This window comes from Rhinolophus ferrumequinum, chromosome 3 (genome assembly GCF_004115265.2).
Source record: "Rhinolophus ferrumequinum isolate MPI-CBG mRhiFer1 chromosome 3, mRhiFer1_v1.p, whole genome shotgun sequence".
Classification (NCBI taxonomy): domain Eukaryota; kingdom Metazoa; phylum Chordata; class Mammalia; order Chiroptera; family Rhinolophidae; genus Rhinolophus; species Rhinolophus ferrumequinum.
Window position 1 is genome coordinate 100,282,657 of NC_046286.1, and position 25,042 is coordinate 100,307,698.

Genomic DNA, 25,042 nt, shown 5'->3' on the forward strand with positions numbered 1-25,042 from the left:
TGAGACTGATTTCCCAATTTGCAAGTTCTTTATTTTGATTTCAGGATTTTTCCCCAGAAAAGCATGTGGGCGGCATATGTTCTAAGCCACTACATATCTGAGAAGGCCTTCAGTTAGCCTTCCCTCATGAGTGACGACTATACTGGGTTTTTAAATCTTGAGTCCCAACCTTTTATCTCAAAATTTAGTAAATGCTTTCTTAAGGTCTTTTGGAATTTACTATGACAGAGACATCTGAAGCTAGTTTTAGTTTTATTTCTTTATTTATCATCTGATTTTTATGTACTAGAAATATTTATTTTCTCTGTATCCTGGTAATTTAAAAGTTTCTAGTATGTGTGTGGGTATGAGTCGCTCCACATCAATTTTCATCAAACAAAGTTCCTTTGAGCTGCCTATCCTTTGGGTTTGCTTGTTTAAATTTTTTTTAATTATGGTAAAATGTGCATAACATAAAATTTACCATCTTATCCTTTTTAGTGCACAGTTTAGTGGTGTTAAGAACATTCCCATTGTGCAAACCTCCCTACCATCCATCTCCAGAACTTTTGCATCTTGCAAAACTGAAACTTTGTACCTGTTAAACAACAACTCCTTACTTCCCTCCCTCAGGCCCTGGTAGCCACCCTTCTACTTTCTGTCTTTACGCATTTTCACTCCTCTAGGTACTTCATGTAAGTGGAATCAAAAAGACCAAATTTGTCTTTTTGTGATGGCTTATTTCATTTATCATAATGTCCTTAAGGTCCATTCATGTTGTATCATGTGTCAGCATTTACTTCCTTTTTAAGGTTGAACAATATTCAATGGTAGGTATATACCAAGTTTTCTTTATCCATCAACCTGCTGATGGACACTTGGGTTGCTTCCACTGTTTTGCTGTTGTGAACGGAGGTGCTATAAACGTGGGCATAAAATGTCTCTTTGAGACTCTGCTTTCAATCTTTTGTGTATATATCCACAACTGGAATTGCTAGATCACATGGCATTTCTAGGTTTAATATTTTAAATACCCACAATACTGTCCCATAGCAGCTGTGTCATTTTACTTTCCCACCAACAGTTCACAAGGGTCCCAGGTTCCCCACATCCTCGCCAACACTTGTCGTTTTCTGTTTTTTTCCCTGATAATAGCCACTAATAGGTTTGAAGTGGGGTTTGCTTGTTTCTTGACTCAGTACCATTTTCTTTAATCAGGTCTGCATATTCGCATTATTCTTGTCTGCCACTTGCCCTGGCTTCTTGCGGGATAACTTTTCATATGTAGGTTGGCCTCATTCTCTATCCTCCATTTGTATTATCTTCACTTTCAATGTTTAATGTCTTTTTCTTTTTATGTCATGTTCTGGGAAAGCATCTCTCATATCAGGCTCACTGATTGAACTTCCCAGACTCAATTCTACTCTTCCCGTTCTGCTTTTGTGTTGTTAATTTCCTAAATATTCCTTTATTCCAGTCTGTTGTCTCTTTGCTTCAGCTGGGGTTTTCCGTATGTCTTTCTGTTTCCTTTTCTTGGAGGTGGGTCTTAAATGTTTTTGAAGACTGTTTTCTGGAACTTTCCCTGTTCCCCCCCAATAATGAACATACAGGGTAAGCGTGTCCCTGGGCTTCAGGACTCCGTTTCTCCTGCCTGTGGCATCATGTCACAGGGTCTCGGCTGCCTCTCAGACATCTGGGCTGAGGTTTTGCCGACAGGGAGGAGGTGCTCCGTGTCCTTTGCCCCTTCTATGGCCCCTTCAGTGCTGGCGGATCCCTTCTTAGATCTATGGAGAAGACGGAGTAAAGCACAGCATCTAACCTGATTTTTATTGTCAAGACCTTAACAAGTTCAGCTCTGTCTAGCTGCAGTATGTGTCTTTTTTCGTTGACTAGTTATCTGGTATAACAAACCAAGAATCATAAACCCATGGCCAACAGAGTGCAGACAGCCCATAGGCTTTTTTTTTTTTTTTTTGCCTGTGTGATGTCTAATATTTATCATTTAATGCCTTAAAACAGGGCCTCGGTTCTCCACGTCGCCATGGCACCCACCCCTCCCTGCTGTCTCACATCCAGCCCACTCTCCTCATTTACAGTTTCTACCGGGAGCCTGAGTTTGTGAGCCCACCCTACATGTTTAGAGGGCATGACGCACACTGTCACCAGGGCTCTGCCTATGTTGGGCCCCACCTTATCCCTCCAAGTCTCAGGGTGCTCCCTGCAGACGTGGGATACTCATTCATTCACCAACCCACATAGGTTCTCTGGCCCCTGCCATAAGCCTCCATCGCGCTTGGGCTGTGAATACGGCACCGAGTATGACACAGAGGGGACCCGTCTCTCTCTGAGATCAAGGAAAGGAGAGTTATCAATGTTTTGCATGAAGTAGTGGTAGCAGCTCGATAAAATCATTTCTTTATCTTCATCTCAGTGCTCTGACTCCTCTCCCAGTTACCTAGGAGATAATCACAACAATAAGTCTTTTTTTCCTGTAAGAACGTTGAAATCAGATCAACTGAGCTGGTGGAAAAACTCACTAGTTTGCTCTGTGACTGAAAACCATCTTAGACTGAGGATTATGTGGAGTGGAACGGTTTTCGACGGATGCATGCGCAGGGCCGTTTTATTCAGCTGGGCATTGCCTCACGGCTGGACAAGCTAGCACACAGCACGTAGGCTGAGCTCAGTTTTACAGACTTTGGCTTCTTCATTTGGAGTCTTTGCAGCTTGTGTGTCTGAAGAGCCAGCCGTCAGGGCACTGGTTGGAGAGCAGCTCTACACAGGAAATGTGCTTCTTTAGGCATTCAAAGAATCCTGACTATACAGACCAGTTTTCCACCTGAGTGCGTTGAATGGTGGAAAAGCACATGAGCAACTCTAGGGACATCATACCGACTTTTTGGGGAGGTTGAAGCATGGACACCTTGACCATCTGCAGATTCCAGTAATCTGGATGCAAAATAAAAATGCTTCCAAGAGGCCTATTTGGCTCACTGGCCTTGTTCATAGTGATGAGGTCCAACTATCTTTCCAGTAGGGTCGTCCATTCATCATTATGTTGAACGTGTGTATGCTAGAATTTGCAAAGTTCTTTCAATAGTTATTCCTCATGTGCTAATAAAATGACAGCATTAGCCGAGTTCAAGGCTATGAAAATGGACACTGGAATTTCCAGAAGTTTATTAAGAGGCTCTAGGCACCAGTTATAATTACAGTGATCCTCATGCAGGGTTAGTGGAAAGGTCAGCCACTGAAAGAACTCAGGACTCCTGACAAGATCTTCTGCTTTCTCCATCACCCTGGCGTTCGCTTTTCGAGATGTATTTGCCAATTGACTGAAAATATGTTATGCAAACAAGTCATGATTCTGCTTGAGACACGTAAAAGCATTAACTATTACTGAGCTCAGAAAGTGTTCCGAGAAGCTTTCATAGCCAGATTCTGATTAATTGTCTGGGAAGAAATAAGAAATGCTTCCTTTGGTTACTGTGAGTCAGGCTACCCTGTGTTGGCCCTAACGAGGACAGAGACACTGCGGGTGCCACCACTGCAAGGTCTGCTCACCTCTGTCCTAGACAACGTGACCGATAAAAGGTGTTCCCTTGAAAACTTGGGATTTGTGCTAGCAGGGAGCCCTTATGGGAGTATTAGGGAATAACCGTATTAGAGAACAACTGCTCATGAAATGGCTGATTCTGCAAGAATTATTTAAGATCCCGCTCAAATCTAGTTTTGAAAGGAAACAGACTCAAATGCAAAAAGTGCTGGTCGTCATCTGGTTTAGGACTGTGGTGTTTTTACCCTTCCATTCTTTAATCACAGATGAGCTCAAGAGACTTGCGAGTTTGTGTCCAAATCTGTCCATGACAAATAAGCTCCCGCTTGAACTTCACAGGTGATCAGTTGGGATTCAGTGAGATGCTGAGGTGAGCACATTAGATGACTAGCATTAGGTGGCTAGTCTTTAATTTATCTGTTTCTTGTGTAGGTTCTGAAACTGGGACCAGAGGAGGACTTGGTAATAATCTGCTTCGGCAATTTACTCAGGCGTTTTCCCCTTCCTCGCCCTCCTCCCCTTAACCATTTTTCGTGATTGTGTGTGTGTTTACTTCGCAGTGGTGGCCCTGTGGTCCGGCCAGCTCAGCTGACTACAGACAGGGTCATGGTTTGACTTGTTGCTGAATTCTTAGCTGCTCTGATCTCTTTTCCAGTCTGAGACCTCTCCCCATCTCCAGGCCTGTGTGGTATATGAATGCTTTTGGCTACGAGGGTAATGAGCTGAAGAGTGTGAGAGAGGAATTCACTGAGACGGGTCACCACCATCAGGAAACAAACCCCAGGAAGTGAAGCTGATTTATCAGAGGGAGGCCTTCTTGTTTCCACCATGGATATTGCTATCTACTCCCCTCATCTAACGGTTAGACGTTGTCCGGCTTGAAAGGACAGAAAAGGCATCCTCAGAAATAGAACAACTAGGAGATGTGACACCTCAAAGGAGCGTGAATTCACCACCCCTTTAATCTATGCAAACTTCCCCTGGGTTTTGACCCTCTGCTTTACTTCAGGGGAAACTTCTGTTCAGATGCCGAGTTCTTCTTCAATTTAGTAGATTAGACATTGGAGTTTCTGGTTTTATGGCTGCAAACATTTCCCTATCTAAGTCATAGTCACAGTTGCACTTGGTATATATTGGCTCTGCTTGGCAGTGACTGATTATCAGATTTTATAAATGTGCTGTGTATGATTTCCTTGTTCTAGTTACTAAGCACTAGAAATAATCATTTGCATACTAATCAGAGAATACAACAGTTTCTAACAACCAGATGAAGGGGAGGAAGTTGGTTGCTGTCTCTGAGAAACATTAGAACTTCATAGGCAATGATAGGCTGTTTCTTAAATAACGTGTGGATTGGCATTTATTTGTGAATTTACGTACACTGACCGCGTTTGTAAGCGTTAAGTTTGAAAACTCCACTTGAGTTTGTAGAGAGCCTGCCTAAAAGAACCTAATGAGGGTTTCTTTCAGTAAATACTTTAATAAAAGAGAATTTCCCATGAGTTGAAGTTTTAATTTTTCTTAAGTTTACATAACCAAGGAATTGACACGTTTGTGGCATATTACTATTTCGGGTATGAACAATTGATAAGAATGGTGCGTTGACCTTTTTACATCCTAAAAGGATATTAATAGTTCTAACTTTCTCAGGTTCTTTGAGGTTGAGGGTGGTTTCTCCAGGAATTTGGGGACTGTCAAGAGTAAAACATACTTTAGGACTTCGCTTTCAAGCAGTGATCCTGTAAAAGTGCCCCCGCCTCCGCTGCTCTCTGTGGGACTAAGAAGGAGGGAGATGTAGTCCTGCCGTAGGGAGCCGCTCTCAGACCAGCTGGCTAAGTCATCTCCCGGGTTTCTCGTGTGGTCCACTAGGACCCCGGTCCCCGAATCTCCACTGAAGCACACTCATCCCAGGCACCTTCTCTGCGGGCTCTTGGTAAACGTGCTTAACTTAAACTCACCTGAAACTAAACTAAGGATGACCTTCCTCTTAGCAAATAGCATTGAATTTTTTTTTTTTTGGTAGCTATTCCTTCATGCTATTGCTTCCCACAAAAAAACCATGATAAATTATTATGTTTTAGTTTTTAATTAAATTTACTGGGGTGACATTGATTACTAACATTATATAAATGTCAGGGGTACAACTTTATAATATAACATCTGTATACTCTACTAAATTGATTCCTTTGGTAGCAATTTTGTTGCTCCTTGTTTATTCAGAAAACATTAAGTACTTACTGCAGGTTGGGCACACGCACAGGTTAATACATATATATTATGTATACGTAGTACATATATATAAAGTAAAATACACCCAAGTAGACGTCCCCTGCTTGGCTGCTAACCAGTCACATCCCTCCACCTCTCTGGGAAATCTGTAAAGTTAGGGGCTGGGTCAGTCATCCGAACTCTGAGGTCCCTTTCAAGACTAATATTTTGTGATACTATCTAAGTACCTCTAATGAGCCCAATGCAGCTATGTCTAGCTGAGGCTTCCTTTCTGTTTGTTTTTCAGAAATGTGAAAATAAAAACTGGAGAATGGTTCTTTGAGGAACGAGCCAAGAAATTTCCAACTGAAGGTAAATGCTCTTCAAATCGTTGCTAAAGTAAAATGATATATTCCTAGTTTTAAAATATTTAGTTCAGACTTTCGAATCTAAAAAAAAAAACTGTAAGGACGAGGTAGGTGGGCCTTCACCCCCTCCTCTGGCCCATTTGTTTTTGCTTTCCTGCCTCTGCCCCTGGCCTCCTGCTATTCCCCACCATTGCGTGTGGCACCTCCCTCTCTACCCCCATTTCTCCCTGCTGAAATCCACCTGTTGACGTGAAGTTTCCCTGACTTCCTGCTTCTGGGAGTGGTGTCTCCCTCCTCCGAAACAGCAGCAGCTCTGGTCCGTACATCCCTTCCAGCACTGTTGACAGAGCCTTAGGCTATATCATTATTTGTGCACTTCTCTTTCTCTCCACAAGCAGGGACTGTGCTTTGAAATCGTGTTAGCCCCTTACAGCACCAAGCACAAAACCTTGTTCATGGTACTTGATCAAAATGATTGCATGAATACCTGGAGACCACAGCAAGTGGATCACATTAGAACTGAGCAGACGATGAGGATGTGAGCACATGTTGTGATTACATGAGTGGAAGTGTGTGTTCCATGGTCTGTATGCCAGAAATGTCTTACCAAATATTTGCAAAGTTGATGTAATGGTGTGATCGGTAGCTGGGACCACGGAGAGCATTTGCTGTGCTTTGGCTACAGGAGGGCCATGTCAAAGGGAGTGAGTGGTACCGGTAAGAGAGTAACTTATCAGGGGTACACATGTGTCCTCAAAACAAACTGGGGCCAGCAAGCTCTGTGAGTCACACGTGTCTATGTGGTAACGGCTGGCACCTGAACTCTGCGATGTGTGACAAGGGAGCCCAGACTGACCCAGAGGGAAGGGGGTGGCTCGAAACACTTTTTTTTTTTTCCTGGAAAGAGTGACAGTTTGAGGTAGAGATATAAGCTATTTAGCATCAACCAAAAATGTGTTGGCAAACAAAGGAAGATTGGATTAAGAGTTAGCGCTCAGCTTTTATGAAAGACGCTGGTAACCAAGGTCTGTATTCAGTGGATTAAATTCTCACCTAGATTCTATTCCTGACTCTTCTTGCTCAAGAAAAAACAATGTTTCTGCTGCATTTATTATAAATCTAGAGGAAAAGATACCGCTAATGGGAGCGCTTGAGCAAAAAGAAGGCAGCAAGTTGTGTGTGTGATTTCATTAGATGAGGGTTTCTCAACCCCTTTTCATGCCTGCCCTCTCTCCTGCCCCCCACCAGCCTTGTGAACACTTTTTTCCCTAAATACTGTCCGTCCAGATATATTGCATGTCTGTATATGTACGGGGGCCTTTTGGAGCACAAACCATTAGCATAGCCAAGGATTTTCCCTCCTCCAAGTATCAGTTTTTGCTGTTGGCGCCATCTAGTGCGTAGTCTGGGCAGAGCACTGGCACCCTGGTGTCTTTCTCTGTAAGTTTTGTTGCTTTGTTTTGTTTCTTTTAAAATAGGTTTTTTGCTGGAGGGGACGCTACCATCTTCAGGTGGTAGATAGATTCGCATTTTTTTTCACTCACTTCTAGCTCACAAGCAATAAGACTGTGGGAATGAAATTCCTGTTATTTCTCAGTACCTGCACCGTGAAGACATTACCTGGAGTTTTTTTTAATTACCTTTTTGGAAGTTTTCGTATCCTTGTATCAGTTAGGTAAATTAACGTGCACGCCAGGACACGTGTGTGCGCTCCCGTGTGCGTGCGTGCGTGCTCGCATACACGTTGTCATCCTGCCATCTCTTCAGCTCGCTTCCTTTCCTAAGGTGGCTCACTTGAGGTAAGAAGCGGAGAAGGAAAGAAATGAGACTGACCTCCTGACTTTCTCTTTCTTGTCCAGTGACTTTCTACAAGAATGAAACCATCAGTAAGCAGAGAACCCACCAGAGTACGGAAAGACAGCCTAAGCATAAATCATTCTTTTGGGGGGCAAAACAAACCAACAACAAAAAGCCAAATCCTTCCCCCTCTACAGTGCTCCCTCAAACGCCAGGTGTCTCATTTGCTTAGTGTCCGATTTCAGTCGAGTTGGGCTCACAGAGCGTGAACAGAGGCAGGAGAGTGCTGTGCTGGGACCACACGCAGCTGAGGTGGGGGTTGGTAGGAGACAGTCGGGAAAGGCAGTCAAGGTCAGATGGGGGAAGGGTGATCTGGACCTTAGCGGGAGCTCTGTCTTACTTACGTCTGTGCCCCTCAAGAGAATCTGGCACAATAATTGAGCTGAATTGAATTTGTGTGTTGTATCAGTTGAGGGCCAGTTAGGAAACCAGGTGGTGATCTGAACAAAGAGAATTTAACTTTCTTTGGAGGACTGGAAGGAGGAAAAGGGAACCCTGAGGGAACACAGAGGTGGTAACTGCAGGGAGAAGACGCCACCCAGGCAGAGCCACTGCTGAGTGGATAGTGACAGGAACACAGGCCAGCAGGAAGGAGCCAACCCCTCCCTCTCCTCCCGACTCTGGTCTCCCCCCAGCACCCCCCACCCAGAGGCCCTAATAGGGAGCCAGCTGCAACCTCAGCTCTCTGCATGTCCAAGAAAGGTTGTGAATCTGCATATTATCTCATGGTTTTGTTGCAGTGATGTGAACTAGGCTCTTTTCAGCCTTCTACATCCTAAGTGGAGGCTAGAAAAACAAGATGGTGGTTTAAACCACGAAAGGGTAGGAGACAGCTCACATCTGTGCTTCTTTCTGTGCTATTAGTTATCTATTAGTAGGTCGCAAATTCCTCTAAAACTTAGCGGTTTAAAACAATTCACATTATTTCATATGGTTGCTGTCTTCAGCTGAAGTCTCGCCTGGGGCTGTAGATCTGCATTCTCGGGCTCATGCGCATACCCAGACAGTTAGTGCAGCTGTTGTCAGCAGGCCTGGGATCCTCCACACCCAGATCTCTCCTGGCTGCTTGAGTGTCCTCACGACTAGACAGTTGGCTTCCACCATGTGACCCAAGAGAAACAAAGGCAGAGCCCTGCTATTATACCTTTAAAAAATTTTTTTATTGTGGTAAAATATACATAACAAATATACCTTTTTTTAAAAAAAGATTTTTAAAAAACTTTTGTTTATTTTAAGTGAATTTTTCCGGGACCCATCAGCTCCAAGTCAAGTAGTTGTTTCAATCTAGTTGTGGAGGGCGCGGCTCACTGGCCCATGTGGGGATCAAACCGGCAACCTTGTGGTTAAGAGCTTGTGCTATAACCAAATGAGCTAACCGGCCGCCCCCAACAAATTTACCATTTTTAGCTGTACAGTTCAATGGCATTAAATACATTCACATTGTTGTGCAAGCATCACTGCCATCCATCCCCAGAACTTTCTCACCATCCCAATCAGAAGCTCTTGTCCCCATTGAGCAATAGCCCCCCACCCCTCTTCCCCCAACTCCACGAAGCCCCTAAAACCTCTATTCTACTTTCTACTTTCTCTCTCCATCAATATCTTTTATGACCTGGCTTCAGAAGTCACACCCTGTCATTTCTGCTACATCCTATGGTCACACCCGCCAACTCTACAAAGGGTGGGAGGGGACTGACTATCAGGAGGTAAGAATCATCGATTGTATCTGTGATCAGACTATATATAGGTTTCTGTCTTGCTTTTAAAATTCAATTTAGCATAAACTTCCCTACGCTATTAAGACTTCTTCCAGCATGTATCAACAACTGCATAAAATACCTCAGATGGATGTGCTACCACTTATTCAACAGGTTCCCTCTTGTCAGTGAGTATCATATTTAAATTTTCATATGACAGAAAACTCTGTGAGGAACATCCTGTATAGGTATCTTGGCATCTCGGTTTGTTTCCTTCAGATAGCTTCTTAGAAGAGCAACTGGCCAAACGTACGAACACTTGAAAGGCTTGACATGTGTGACAAATTACCCTTAGGAAGGGTGTGCTCATTTGCACTATCTGACAGGGCACGCGAGATGCCCTCTTACCACACTCTGGCCCCATTTAGTCCTTCAAACGTCATTCAAATTACATTTGTGACTGTTCTGAACGTAAAAGTAATATATATTCATTTTAAAAATTGAGAAATGAAGACAAGCATAACAAGTAACGTTAAAAATACTGTGACTTCACTCTGAGAAAGTTAATTTATTGTTAACATGTTAGTATCATTCCTGTTCTTTAGGCAGCTCCCTGGCCATTCTGCCACTGTCACCTCCTGCCCCTCCCCCCACACACTCTCACCCCCACCCTATGCATTGGGCAATCCCCACACAGAGTACTCTTACTGTGGCTTCTGGGACCTCTGCTCCAGGATCAGCTGAGAGCTATTTTAAATTCAGTATTCCTGACTCAGTGGGACCAGGTGGGGCCCATGAGTGTATATTTAGCAAGTCCCCAAGTCATTATTTTTATGCATTTGAAGTTTTGGAGCCACTGGTAAAGTAGCAAAGTTAATAAAAAATTACAATGGACATTTTCTAAATCACTAGTAACTAGAAAACAAAATGAAAAACCCACCTTTACTATTCTTTCGGTATCTGCTAAGCATATGAAGATAGTGCCCTCTTCTGGCTCCTTGCTGTAAATGCACATATTTTATTACAACCACATTTTATTGCTTGATATATTTGAGCTTAAAAGTAAAAAGATGACAATGTTTCTATTTTTAATACTAATACTTCTTCAAGTTAAACATGGTTAAATGTAATATGTAAACAATCTATTGTGACTTTCACTTTATTGTTAGTAATTGGGGAAATAAAATAATTTAAGAAGGCTGTACCTTAGCATGACCTCTGATAATGGTCTCAGTGATCGATTATATAATTCACCAGGATGCTACTGTGTCTAATAATTATGAAGGAAAATAATGTTTATTGCCTCCTCCCTGTAGTAAATGTTATTTAGTCTTCAAGTGACTGCAGAGTTTTATTCTACACGGGCAGCTAGGATACAGTCCATCTGATCTCAGAGCCATCGGGACAGCATCTGACTGGCTGTATGAGCTTGAAACATTCAGGGCCATGAATTAAGAGAAATAGCTACAAGTACATATTAGTGACTCTGTCTCCAGGCCCTGCCTTTATTTCCTGTCTACTTGATGGCTCAGTAAAGAACTCCCACTCCTGGAATTCTACAGATGACTCTACAGGGATGGTTTAGTAAACCTTTCTGTGAGTTACAAACCGAGTGCCTCGATTGTGTGTTTACTTTCGGGAGAGGGTTTCTTTATGAAAGCATGTCTATTTCCCAGACATAAAGTTTTGTATGTGTTTTTGTCTTATTTTAAAGAAAATGTTGGGGCCCAGCCCAGTGGCTCAGGTGGATGGAGCGCGGTGCTCCTAATGCCAAGGTCGCCCCTTCGATTCCCACATGGGCCAGTGAGCTGCGCCCTCTACAGCTAAGATTGTGAACAACAGCTTTATATGGAATTGGGTTGCATGAGCAGCTGAGGGTCGGCATGAGTGGCCATGGGCTACCATGGGCTGCCGTGGGCTGCTGTGTGCTGCCGTGGGTTACCGCGTGCCGCTATGAGCCATGTGCCGGTGGCCAGCGTGAGTGGCTGGCAGCCAGGCTGCCGTGAGCTGCTGTGAGCGGCCGACTCACGACCGGTGACCGACTGCCTGGGGGAGGTGGGGTGAGGAGTACAAGGCTCATGATACCAGCATGGGCCAGGGAGCTGTGTCCTACACAACTAGACTGAGAAACAACGGCTTGAACCAGAGTGGGGGCGAAGGAAGGCGGAAGAAGGGGGAAAAATAAAAAAAGAAAATGTTGAATATTTTCTTCTTACTAATCTCCTTAAGAAGAAAGACAAAATGAGCACCAGCCTACAAAAGGGAGTGTGTGCCCTAGAGGTGACTGTCCCAGCTGACTGGATTGCTTGTCATGTCCGGGACAGATATTCAGACCGGACCATTTACACTGCTTAGAGACTGTGAAGTCAGGGTTTATGATTATGTTGTGGAGTAAGACTTCGACCTTCAATCCTTTTGTTCTCCGGGTAATAATCTTTTGGACACAGGTTTTTGATTCTGGTCACCTTTGAGTTCATGATGCTTTTGGCTTTGTATATAGTAACAAGTCAAACTTGAATTGCTTAGCTTGCCCAAGGCAGTTTGAATACATCAGTACTATGTGTATATTCACACATGTCTCACCAGGAACTTGGCGAGTCCCTGAGGCTTTCTCGATTCCTAGCGTTCCCACTGTATCTGTCTCTACCTCTCCCACAGGCCTCTGTGCCCTGTTACCCCCACTTGATGATGAGGCCACCTTAGACAACCTACATCTTGGGTCCTGAAGTGTTACGGTATGACCACCTCAGTACCCACTTGCTTCTTTGGGTTTTGATCCGTTGCTTTTAGCCTGGAGGGGGATCTATGATTAAGTGGGCTAGTTATTAGGCTAGTCAATATTTTATTTTACTTAATACTCCCTGCTCTATTGGAGGTCGGCACACTATTGCACTCAGGCCAAATCTGGCCCACCACGTGCTTTTGTAAGTAAAGTTCTATTAGAACATAGTATGCTCACCCCTTTTTGTCTGTGGCCACTTTGGCAATACAATGATTGAGTAGTTGCAAACAGGATTTGTGTGGCTGGCAAAGCCTGAAATTCTATACCTAACCCTTTACAGGAAAAAGTTTGCCCCCTTTGCTCTAGATTATCAGCTGATAAAATGCAGCAACTTTTTGATGGCCATCATTGTTTTTTCTATTTAAATGAACAGAGTGGGAAACCAAGGTGAAATAGGTTTTCTGAATTAAGAATTCATGTGTTCATATATTTAGACCAAATTACTGATTAGGGTAGTTTCCAGGGAATTACCTTGACAATTGGATGTTAAACTATCTCGTTATATACGAATACATTTTTTAAAAGGCGAGGCACATATATACTTAAATCAAATAAATTGTTTTGAAGTTAAGAACTCCTCGTTCATTTTTTGTGTTGTAAAATGCACATAATATACATTTACCATTTGAACCATTATTAAGTGTACAGTTTAGTAGCTGTCAGTGCATTCACGTTATTCTGCAACCGTCACCAATCATCCGTCTCCAGACCTTTTTCATCTTCCCAAACTGAAACTCTGTCTCCATTAAACAATAACTGCTCATTACCCTTGCCCCCAGCCTCTGGCAGCCGTCCTACTTTTTGTCTCTGTGAAAGTGATTAGTCTAGATACCTCATATAAGTGAAATCATATTGTATCTTTCTTATTTTACTTATCTTCAGGGTTCATCCATGTTCTAGCGTGTATCAGAATTTCATTCCTTTGTAGGACTGAGTGATACCCCATTGTGCGTGTACACACCGTATTTGTTTGTCCATTCATCCATTAATAGACACTGTGTGGTTTGGACCTTTTGGCTATTGCAAATAATGCTGCTATGAACAGTGATGTACAAATATCTGTTCAACTCCTTGCTTTCAGTTCTTTTGTGTGTATACCCAGAAATAGAATTGCTGGCTCAAATGGTAATTCTTTCTTTCTTTTTTTTTAAAGATTTTTTTAATTGGGGTAGGGGAACAGGACTTTATTGGGGAACAGTGTACTCCACGACTTTTCCAAGTCAAGTTGTTGTCCTTTCAGTCTTAGTTGTGGAGGGCGCAGCTCAGCTCCAGGTCCAGTTGCCGTTGCTAGTTGCAGGGGGCACAGCCCACCATTCCTTGCAGGAGACAAACTGTCAACCTCGTGGTTGAGAGGACGCTCTCCAACCAACTGAGCCATCCGGGAGCTCAGTGGCAGCTCAGCTCAAGGTGCCGTGTTCAATCTTAGTTGTGGGGAGGCGCAGCCCACCATCCCTTGTGGGAGTCGAGGAGTCGAACTGGCAACCTTGTGGTTGAGAACCTGCGCTCCAGCCAACTGAGCCATCTGGCACTGGCCCATGTGGGAATCAAACTGGCAGCCTTGGGCGTTAGGGGCACGGAGCTCCAACCGCCTGAGCCACCGGGCCAGCCTTCAAATGGTAATTCTATGCTTAATTTTTTAAGGAACTGCCAGACAGTTTTTCTGTAGTGGCTGCCCCATTTCATGTTCCCAACTAGCAATGCACATGGGTTCCAACTTTTCCACATTCATGCTAATACTTGTTTTTGGTTTTATTTTGTTTCTTATGATAGCCCTCCTAATTGGTGTGAAATGGTATCTCATTATGGTTTTTGTCTTCTTTTGTTTTCAATCATTCAATCAGCATGTGTGTGTCTGACAAGCCTGACATTTATTCTTTTTTTTTAATGACTTGATATATATATATATATGAAAATATTTACCATAGTAAGGTTTGTTAACACCTCCTTCGCCTCACATAATCCCTATTTTGTTGTTGTTATGGTAAGAACATTACTGCTTTACTCTCATAGCAACTTGCAAGTATGCAATACAGTATTGTTAACTGTTGTCACTATGGTGGCTCTATATTAGACCCCCAGAATTTATTCATCTTACTACTGAAAGTTTGTACCCTTTGACCAGCATTTCCCATTTCCCCCCCACCCTCAGTCCCTGGCAACCACCATTCCACTCACTACTTCTATAAGTTCAGTGTTTTTAGAGTCCACGTATAAGTGATATCATGCAGTATTTGTCTTTCTCTGTCTGACTTATTTCACTTGACATAATGCCTTCAAGTTCCATCCATGTTGTTGCAAATGGCAGGATTTCCTTTTTATGGCTGAGTAAAAAGTGTATATATATATATATATATATATATATATATATATATATATATATATACATACACATATCTCCAGGTATAATATAATATAATATAATACCTGGTCTTATATTAATTTTTGCTCCAAAAGACGCATTAGAGCTGATTGTCCGGCTAGGTCTTATTTTCAGGGAAACACGGTATATATAACATTTTCTTGATCCATTCATCTGTCCATGGTCACTTAAGTTGTTTCCATGCCTGGGCTATTGTGAATAGTGCTGCAGTAAACATGGGAGTGCAGATACCTCTTCGAGATCCTGATTTCATCTCTAGATATTTTCCCAGATGTGGCATTGCTGGATCATATAGTAGCTCTATTTTTAATTTTTTGAGAAACCTTCATACTGTTTTTCACCGTGGCTGTATCACTGTGGTGTTGGTTTGCATTTCTCTAATGATTAGTGATGTCAAAAATTTTTTCATGGATTTATTGGTCATTTGTATATCTTCTTTGGTTAAATGTCTATTCGAGTCCTTTGCCCATTTTTGAATTGGGTGTTTTGTTTGTTTCTTGAAAAAGGAGAACAAACCTGGAGTACCCACACTTCTTAATTTCAAAGCTCATTGCAGAGCTATAGTAATCCAACTAGTGTGGCTCTGGCAAAAAGACAGACATAGACCAATAGGACAGTATGGAGAGCCCAAAATAAGGCTCTTGCATATATGGTCAAATGATTTTTGACACGGGTGCCCATATTATTCAATGGGGAAATGGTAATCTTTTCATAAATGGTGCTGCAAAAATCTGCATATCCGCAAATAAAAAAATGAAGTCGGACCCTTACCTACCACCATATACAAAGTTGACTCAAAATGGATCAAAGACCTAAAACGATAACACTCTTAGAAGAAAACATAGGGGGAAAGAGGACACTGACTTTGATAATGATTTCTTAGATATGACACCGAAGGCACAAGCCACAAAAGAAAAAATAGACAAATTGGAAAAACTTTTATGTATCAAAGGACACTTTCAACAGAGTAAAATGGCAACCCATGGAATGGGAGAAACTATTTGCAAGTCACACATCTGATAAAGGATTAACATCCAGAATCTTTAGGATAGAGAACTCCTAAAACCCACATTCAATTTTTAGAGAAAATCAAAGGATGCTGAAAAGCAGTTTATACCCTTTTGTCCCTGGTACTCAACACACCTGGACCAGTTACTGTCAACCTGAAGTATATCTTTGTGGAAGAGTTAGTGCTCAGGTCTTAGTGGTTGTTATTCACATGAAGCTGTCCAGTATTTCTGCTGATAGAGTAGAGGGAGCTTAATTAAGGGAAAAATTATTTTCTCTCATGCAGCTAAGCAGAAGAATAATGTCTAGTGGCAGGGTGGGAGATACTTCTTGCCAACAGGATCATAAATTTATTATTAATTTTTGTTCTCCTGGAAAGCGTTAATTGCTGATTCATACTCATGTATTTTATCTTCTTTCATCCTGGTGTAGTGTCTTGGCCCCAGTGTTATCTAAGCTCCAAACTTCTATAAAGAATTAAAATACACCCAACAAGCCTCTGGAATCCAGCTCTGAAACCATTTATGAGAGGAAATGATGATTCTTTACATGACAAGGGATTTTTAGGTCAAATTTTTTCCATTTTGCATATGTAAGCCAAAAATTGGTTTAAAACTTTATTGTCCTAAACCATACTGTAATTTTCTAACATCCCCTAGTTGTATTCACCTTTTTTTCAGCATTTGGAGGATACTTAAGCTCCAGTGCGGGCCAACTCTCAGGACTGTCACATACAGTTGTGCAGGTTGGGCACTGCACAAAGGGAGCCACATCTAAAAGGGTACCTTTCTTGCCATGCACATCCTAGATTTGTGTGTTTACTGTGATAATTTTTCTGGCAGATGCAACAAAGTGTGCTGTTCTAACAAAAGCCATATATTATGACCAACCCCTAAGGGTGGACATAAATCATCTTGAGGAAGGAACACACTGCACAATTCTCAGGGAGGCTCCCTGCAGGTAGCCCTACTGTGCTTCACTCTGGGTCACACCTGGAGCTCCAGGGTATGCTTTCCTACATAGGGTGCTGCCCGCGGTCTATGGGCAGCAGCAGAGACGTGGCTGTAAGCTGGCCGCCCTTCAGCTCGACGGCCTTATCTATTAGCTCCACTGCTGTCTGGGTGTGCATGACTTTCCTTCATGAAGGGCTGCTGGGGGCCCTGACAGTGTAAGAGGGGGAGTTAGTGGTCATGTCTTGGAAGAAGACCAACCCATACGGTTCAGGATGTGAGGCCCCTCGGCCACCATGAGAAGAGGATTTGGCTGGCTGACTGAGCTGCACTGGGGCATTCCAGGGCGTCCGCCCTCTGCCCTCTTTCACATGAACCATGTCACCCAGAGAGAAGGGTACGGGCAGCAGAGCAGGGCGTCTACTGCAGGAGCTGCTGTCGGGGCGGTAGGAGGCTGGCACTTAGTGTGCTTGACCGGCGTCACCACGGAACCCAGAGAGGGGCACCCATCGTGTAGGCGTAGGTAGGAGTATCTGAGATCAGTTGCCTTGTCCCTATTTCTTTTAGCTCGAGCAATGGGTACATAGATGAATAACGACTTGCCACAGACACGATCTCCCCAGTTGCAGGACTGGTTTTTGATCTGCAAACCACAGCTCCTTGTGGAGTTTGCATGGCTCCTCACAGCACCATAAGCTCCTGCTAATGAGCAGAGGTTGTGTCCCCCGTATGCTTATCTCTGCAAAGTTCCTGTGAATTACACTCAATTAATGCGAATGAATGGATGAAACTATATGTAAGCTAAGTTGTGAAAGAACGATGACCTTGTTTTCATACACATTTGGTTGTGCCGCTCACATGAGGGAATGCTTATTGTTATTGCTAAACGGTGCTGGTTGCTATTGTATCTACAACCACCGTCTGTGCACGGCAAGCCCTCTGCTAGGTGCCCGGGAGACCGAGATGCCTACGTTGCGGCCCGTGTCCTCCAATGTTCACCAATGTAGTGGGGGAGGCAGACCTGCTCGTATGTCCAATGGTTACAGTGCCGTCGGACGAATTTTAATGAAGTGTGCACGGCATCCACGAAGAAACCAGCCTGGGGAGGGCAGGTGCAGAATCCCAGAGAATAAACCACTAGAAGGGGCGTGGGAGAAGTAGAGGGTGTGGGGCGTGTGGGAAGTCCGGCTTGACCAGGACCTGTGAAGGGGCTGGGGTGGCAAAAGTGATGCCGGAGAGGTAGGTAGGGACAGAATCTGCAAAGGTCCTCTGTAGTATTTTCCTTGGGCTGCAAACTGGGCGCAGAGATATACTGTCTCCCAGTTCTGGAGACTGAAGTCCACGTGGCAGGGACCACGTGTCCTCTGCCGGCTCTAAGGGACTCTTTCCCTGCCTCTTCAAGCTTCTGTCAGTTCTCGGCAGCCTTTGCTGTACCCACATCACTCCCGTCTCTGCCTCAGCTGTCTGATGCCGTCTTCACATCGTCCTCCTTTTGTACATGTCTGCCCGAGTGTCCCAAATTTCCGTTTTTATAAGGACACCAGTCATAGTGGATTAGGACCCACCCTAATGACCTCCTTTTACCTTGATCTGCCAAGACTCTATCTGCAAATAAGGTCACTTGCGCAGCCGCCAGAGGTCAGGACAACTCGGCTCATAGCCTTGGATGCTGGTAGAGGACATTTCAGTTGTACCCACATGGGCAGTGAGTCACAAGCAAAGGAGTGACAGGACCTCGTGTGCGCTCTGGAGCTGGGAGCTGGGAGAGGGGTGGGGGGCTAGGAGAGAAGGGCGGAGAGCTGAGCCCAGCAGGGCTATGGTGGGTGCTGCTGCACTGAAGACAGGATGCCTCTAACACAGGAGCACATGTCTTGTTTCTGGAAGATTTAAATATATATGACAAGCGTGAAAACATAAAATTCAGAAGTCTTACAGAATTTTCAGGCAAATTGGTCATTGGTTTATATATGGTTGTTTTCCTCCACCTCCACCCCCACCCCACCCCCCCATGCTTTTTATTATGAAATTTTTCACAGAGGAGCAAAAGGAGAGAGAATATTAAGCCCACATATCGGTCACCCAACCATTATCATGTTGCTTTTGTCATCCACCCCACCTTATTATGTTGTTTTTGTCAGTCCCACCCCACCTTATTTGTGCCCAGCTTTATAGGCAAGTGGGGTGCAAAAGCCAGCTTTGTCAGCTTTGTGACTTTGGGTCCATTACACAATATTCCTGAACCTTGGTTTTCATTTCTAAAATTGGGATGACATCTGGCGATGACCTGATACGGTCGGCAGCTAATAAATGTCAGCTGTGCCTTCCTGAATGCAGCCTGGAACCCTCTTTTTCTTACCAAGGCTCCCACCCACAGCTGCTCCCCAGTAAAGCCACTTTCCTAATGAGGCAGCCACCAAGCAGGACAGCAGGGCCCCTTCTTCCAAGCCACCTGCCTCTATGGAGACCTTCAGGGGCATCCTTCTATGAGCATTTCCTCCCAGGAGTTGCATGCATTTTTTAAAAAAATGTTAAAAAGCCAATATTTAGTGCTTTTTGAAGAAGCCTCTGGTAAGAAACAACAGAAGAATAGAAGAAGTAAAATGAACATAAACGGCCAATCGGACAGAAGCACAGGGCAGAGTTTCTGAAACTTCAGTGAGAGGTTGTGAAGGGCTGGGCTGGGTCTGGGCCTCTGCATTGCTGATAAGCTCCCCGCTGGTGCTGGCTGGGAGCCACCGCCCACACCTGGAGTAGCAGGGACACAGGGCAATCTCCGACCCAGGGCCAAACCTGTCTCTCTGCTTGTTTTTGTATATCCTGAGAGCTAAGGATGGATTTTACGGTTTTTTTTTGTTTGTTTGTTTTAAGATTTTATTGGGGAAGGGGAACAGGACTTTTATTGGGGAACAGTGTGTACTTCCGGGACTTTTCCAAGTCAAGTTGTTGTCCTTTCAGTCTTAGTTGTGGAGGGCGCAGCTCAGCTCTAGGTCCAGTTGCCGTTGTTAGTTGTAGGAGGCGCAGCCCACCATCCCTTGCGGGAGTCAAACTGGCAACCTTGTGGTTGAGAGCCCGTGCTCCAACCAACTGAGCCATCTGGCCACCCAGGAGCTCAGCGGCAGCTCATTGACTTCATTCTAGTTACAGAGGGCACAGCTCGCTGTCTCATGCAGGAATCGAACCTGCAGCCCCATTGCCCGGAGCCCGCACTCTAACCAACTGAGCCACCCGTCCACCCAGATTTTACATTTTTAAATGATCAAAGGTCAAAAGAATAATATTTGTGACACATAAAAAGTATATGAAATTCAAATTTCAGTGTCCATCAAGTTTTATGGGAACACTGACACACCCACTCTTTCATATTGTCTGTGGGGGTGGCCGGTTAGCCTAGTTGGTTGGAGCATGGTGCTGGTAGCACCAAGGTTGCTGGTTCAATCCCTGCATGGTCCACTGTAAGCTGCACCCTCCTTAAAAAGAAAGAAAGAAAGGAAGGGAGGGAAGGAAGGAGGGAGGGAGGGAGAGAGAAAGGGAGGAAAGAGAGAGAGAGAGAGAGAGAGAGAGAGAGAGAGAGAGAGAGAGAGAGAGAACGAATGAAAGAAAGAAAGAAAGGTTGTGGCTGCTGCCACATGGGCAGAGCAGAGTGCTTGGGACAGAGACCCTGCGGGGCGCAGAGCCTCACACATTTTACTGTTTGACCTTTACAAAACGGGTGCACACACCCCACAGAGCAGGCAGCCACGCCCAATGTTGCCACAGCCAGCAGGGGGCAGCACAGAGCCACTTGCGGGCCCGTGTGGAGGGCCAGGTCTTCCCCTGGACTTCTGGAGAGGTTTTTAGAAATTCGGCAGAGGGGGACTAAGCTGAGGTTCTGGATGGAGATGTGGGCCTGAGGTAGGAATGCTTGGGCAATTAGCGCAAGATGAAGTGAGGGGTAAGTGGGAGTAAGTAGACAAGGCCCAGGGTAAGTAATGAGAGGCTATTCAGTGTTGCTGGAACACAAAGGACAAGGCCTGCAGGCCGTGGGAAAGCAAGTCTGACAGGTGAGCCCAGGTGGGGTGTGGGGCCTGGCGGAGAGGTGAGCCCAGGTGAGGTGTGGGGGGCCCACAAATGCCACTTGGGGTTTGGACTTTCGCAGGCGTAGGGAGTCACTGAAGGGCTTCAGGCAGTGCGTCTGCTGTAACTCTCTGGCTGTGCCTCTGAGAGGCTGTCACAACAATCAGGGTCAATATGGGGAGGGCTGGGGCAGGCAGGGGCAGCAGGAGGGCCCAGCGGCCACTGTGAGCTCTGACACAGCCCAACCGCATGGACCGCAGGATTCGCTGTGCCTGGGTCCTCCAGCTTCGCCCAGGACAGGCCGGATAAACAGTGTGGCTATCTTCGTTCCTTTCTCCTTCTCGTGTTTCTCTCTGCTTTCACAACCAGCATGATGCAGTTCGGGCGACTATCTTTTTGCTTCTGGCCTTGGCCTTTTCTTTCCGGTGGCTCCTGCACATGTGGGATTCACCATTACAAGCTGGTTCTGCTAGTTTAGTGCTCAGCCTTTTCGTTCTGATTTAGGGAGTATTTCTTCATGGGGGAGGGGGGCGCACAGACTCCTTTTAGAATCTGGTGGACACCATCATGAACCGCAGAAAAATATGCACGGGCAAGTAGACTGATTCAGAGAGGTGATTTCAGGGCCCGTGCCTCCCCTGCTGGCCACCAGAGGTACGGACCCTGGCCTGGGGCCGTGCAGCCGAGGGTCAGCTGTGTCCCTCAGCTGTCTCCAGGCTTCGGTTTGGGCCTTGATATCGGACGCTGTCTGCCCCACTCCCAAAGGCTTCCCTGCCCATCCTGATTTCCTTACTATCCCTGCCCTTCCTTAGGTCTTATGGAGATGATGCAAATACGTAAATCTTTCTTTGGAATGGATGTAAACCGTCTGAATGCACAAGTTAGGCGCTAGACAGACTTCCTAGGATGGCAGGCCTGGTGGCTCAGTGTTGGGCTCCGGGGAGCCCTCTGGGGAAGTTCCCTGAGCAGGAGACTCCGCTCTCTGGCCTCCAGGCTTGGTGGGCTGACCTCTCCCTATGCATTGGGCCAGGAAACATTGTGTTCACTGAAATTTGAACGCATAAAGTTCTATTTTGGGGGTCTTAATACATTATAAATCCCCTTTCCTTGAAACAAAAAGAGTACTGTGTCAGATGCAGTCCTATTTAGGAAATTATTAACCTCTATAGCTATAAATAAGTGGATTACATATTTTTAAAAGATTAATTTAATCTTCATAACAAGGAATATTTAAAGGAATATAGTCATTCAATTATGAAATGTTTCCGAAGAACAAATGGAAGCTTGGAAGCCTGAACTATTTTTCAAAGTTTCCCAATTTAGAAAATTTAATCCAAGCTCAACTTTTAATAAATGCAATCATTCCCGGCAATTATGGTCTCTTACTGTGTGTGTGTGTGTGTGTGTGTGTGTGTGTGTGTGTGGCAACAGCTTTCATGGAATATAATTTATGTAGCATAAAATTCACCTGTATAATTTAATGATTTTTAGTAAACTTACAGTTATGGAACTGTCATCACAATCTGGTTATAGCACATTTCTATCACCCCCAAATTGTCTCTTCCATTTTAATTGCAAGAAGTGACATTAGAAAAATAATCACTTTAATTTATTACTTCCTGTATTTGCATCATATTCTTACTACTAATGACCTTTGTTGATATCTCTTCCAGGCAAACATGACACAGCTGGAGCAAAGCTTTTGCAATCTTATCAAAAATTGAGGTGAGTGTTGTAGAAGGACAGGCTGTCCTGGGCTCTCCCGGAACACAGTGGACCTGCTGAAAGACGTTTCCATCTCCTTCCTGCCTGACTTTCAGAGGTCACTCCTTTGGAATGTGACTTTTTTTTTTCCTAATGATAAAGTACCTGGAAAATATTCAAACAGAGATGATTCCAGACTCTTATGAAAAGCCTTCTAGGAGCTAGCATAGTATTTTCTCACTAAACATTTTGGTTTGTTAAATTCTCCTGAAATGTCATAAAGAAACAAAATATTTTTTTAAATTAAATTTTATTGGGGAATATTGGGGGACATTATGTTTCTCCAGGGCCCATCAGCTCCAAGTCGTTGTCCTTCAATCTAGTTGTGGAGGACGCAGCTCAGGTCCAAGTCCAGGCACCATTTTCAATCTTTAGTTGCAGGGGGCACAGCCCACCATCCCATGTGGGAATTGAACCGGCAACCTTGTTGTTGAGATCTCGTGCTCTAACCATCTGAGCCATCCGGCTGCCCCTCTGGAAGCTCAGCAGCAGCCCGTTGTCTTCAATCTAATTGTGGAGGGTGCAGCTCACAATGGCCCATGTGGGAATCGAACTGGCAACCCTGTTGTTCAGAGCTCACGCTCTAACCAACTGAGCCATCCGGCCGCCCCCCAAAATGTTATTTTTGATGGCATGTTAAATGAAATTCTAAACCCAGCCTTTGCTTTTATGATTCACTCATACCTCCACCATCCTGCCTCGCGCCTGGCACTGTAGTGACAGTTGTGGAATAAATGTTGGTGGACTTGAAGAATGACCTGTGTGATCTTCATACAAAATTCTAAACACCTAGCAGTCGGCGCTGGCAATAATGCACACACCTGATTGCACTGAATTTATTAAAGTGTTACTGAAAGCTCCCCACCAGCCACTATTTTTGGGGGGCCATGATGAGATTTTCTCCAATCTTGGGACTTTGTCATTTTTGACTCCCCCATTTTTTTCATCACTTCTTTTTAGCACAAAGTTCTAATTTCTCTCATGGTTGAATTTACATCCATGACATCTTTGGAACTTATGCTGGTGTGATATCCACTGAGAGGACATGCACGTCCACAGGGAGCACGTGTGTGGGGGCTGGAATGCTCAGCAGCCAGGCTGCACAGTGGGGCTCTGCTCCTGCCAGCTGTGGCTCAGCACACTGGCAGCGTGCACGGCCCAGACCCTAGTCTGCACGCTACTCGGTTCCCACATTCAGACGCTGGACAGTAATGCCCTGCACACAGCAGAAGATCCAAGCAGGGCTGCTGGACTCTCTGCTAAAAAGTGAGGAAATTTAAAAAAAAAAAAGGTAGAGGACTTGAATTATAGGATAATGATGAATCTCGTGCATTTGTAAGACTAATACTCGCATAGTTCATAACCCACTTCTTGTTCTTGTATTTTTCCTTGGCAGCAAAATTTCTGTGGTCCCTCCTACTCCACCTCCTCTCAGTGAAAGCTGGTGCAGCGGCAGCCCTCGCAGGGTAATGTGTTCTGTGGGCCTCCCCAGGAAGGGGATGGGGGAGAAGGAGAGGAAGAGAGGGGATCTGGGGGGTTGGGCCGAGACCCTCATTGCAAAGAGACCCAGCTGTGGCTGGAGCGGGTCATGAGTGAAGGCCCGACTGGGGGTCGGGAAGTGCTGAGCCCTGCCCCGTGTCTGTGTGCCTGCCACCCTGCTTTGGGGGCCCTGGACCATCTGCATTAACAACTGACTCATCTTCTGCCTGCACCCCACGACCCCATCTCTGTACTCTGCTTCTTTCATTGCCTCTCTTCCCTAACTGTGCTCTGTGCCCTTGAGTGTGGGGGTCTGGATAAGGCAGCAGTGTGTCTGGGGCTCTCTGGGGGTCCAAATGGTAATATAGGTGAATTCCCATGTATGTGGAAGTGGGGTTGCCTGTGTAAATGTATGTGTGTGTGTGTGTGTGTGTGTGTCTTCTGAATGTTTGTAGGCACAACTGTAAAGTAGACTAGGACCATTTTTGTCCAAAGAAGTGAGCTGTATTATTTTGGGGGAATCACCTGGGTTCCCACCTGGGAGGTGGAAATAATCATACTTGTCTGCTTGCCCTCCATGGCTGTTGTGAGAACTAACAAAATAATGTCGATGCTGGTACTTGGAAAGTGCAGTGGAAATGCATGGTCTTGATTATTTTCATTATTATTATTCTGTGAGTGAAAGAGAGTAACTATATCTGTCTGTAGAAGGGTATACACATCTGCTGGTGAGAGAGAGAAAATATACACATTCTTTTTTCAACTTAAACTGAGACCCTGGAGTGACCTTCAAAATCCTGCTCTACTTTCTCCTTGAGATTTTAAATCTGTTTGAGCACCAATGTGCTCAGGGTACATTTACTGAATGGATGGATGGATGTATGGATGGATGGATGGATGATGGGTGGATGGATGGATGGATGGATGATGGATGGGTGGATGAAGGGATGGGTGGATGATG

The 25,042-nt window shown here is 44.7% G+C and overlaps 1 protein-coding gene across 1 annotated transcript in view; it reads left to right on the plus strand.

The window, feature by feature from the left end:
• The window catches only part of LOC117020716 (synaptotagmin-like protein 3), a 43,093-nt gene extending 18,899 nt beyond the window's left edge, over positions 1-24,194 (plus strand). Inside the window, exons 4-6 of the mRNA XM_033103321.1 lie at positions 6,051-6,115; positions 22,512-22,563; positions 23,999-24,194. Coding sequence (XP_032959212.1) covers positions 6,051-6,115; positions 22,512-22,563; positions 23,999-24,194 — 313 coding nt within the window. The remainder of the gene's footprint in view (positions 1-6,050; positions 6,116-22,511; positions 22,564-23,998) is intronic.
• The last annotated feature ends 848 nt before the right edge of the window (positions 24,195-25,042 follow it).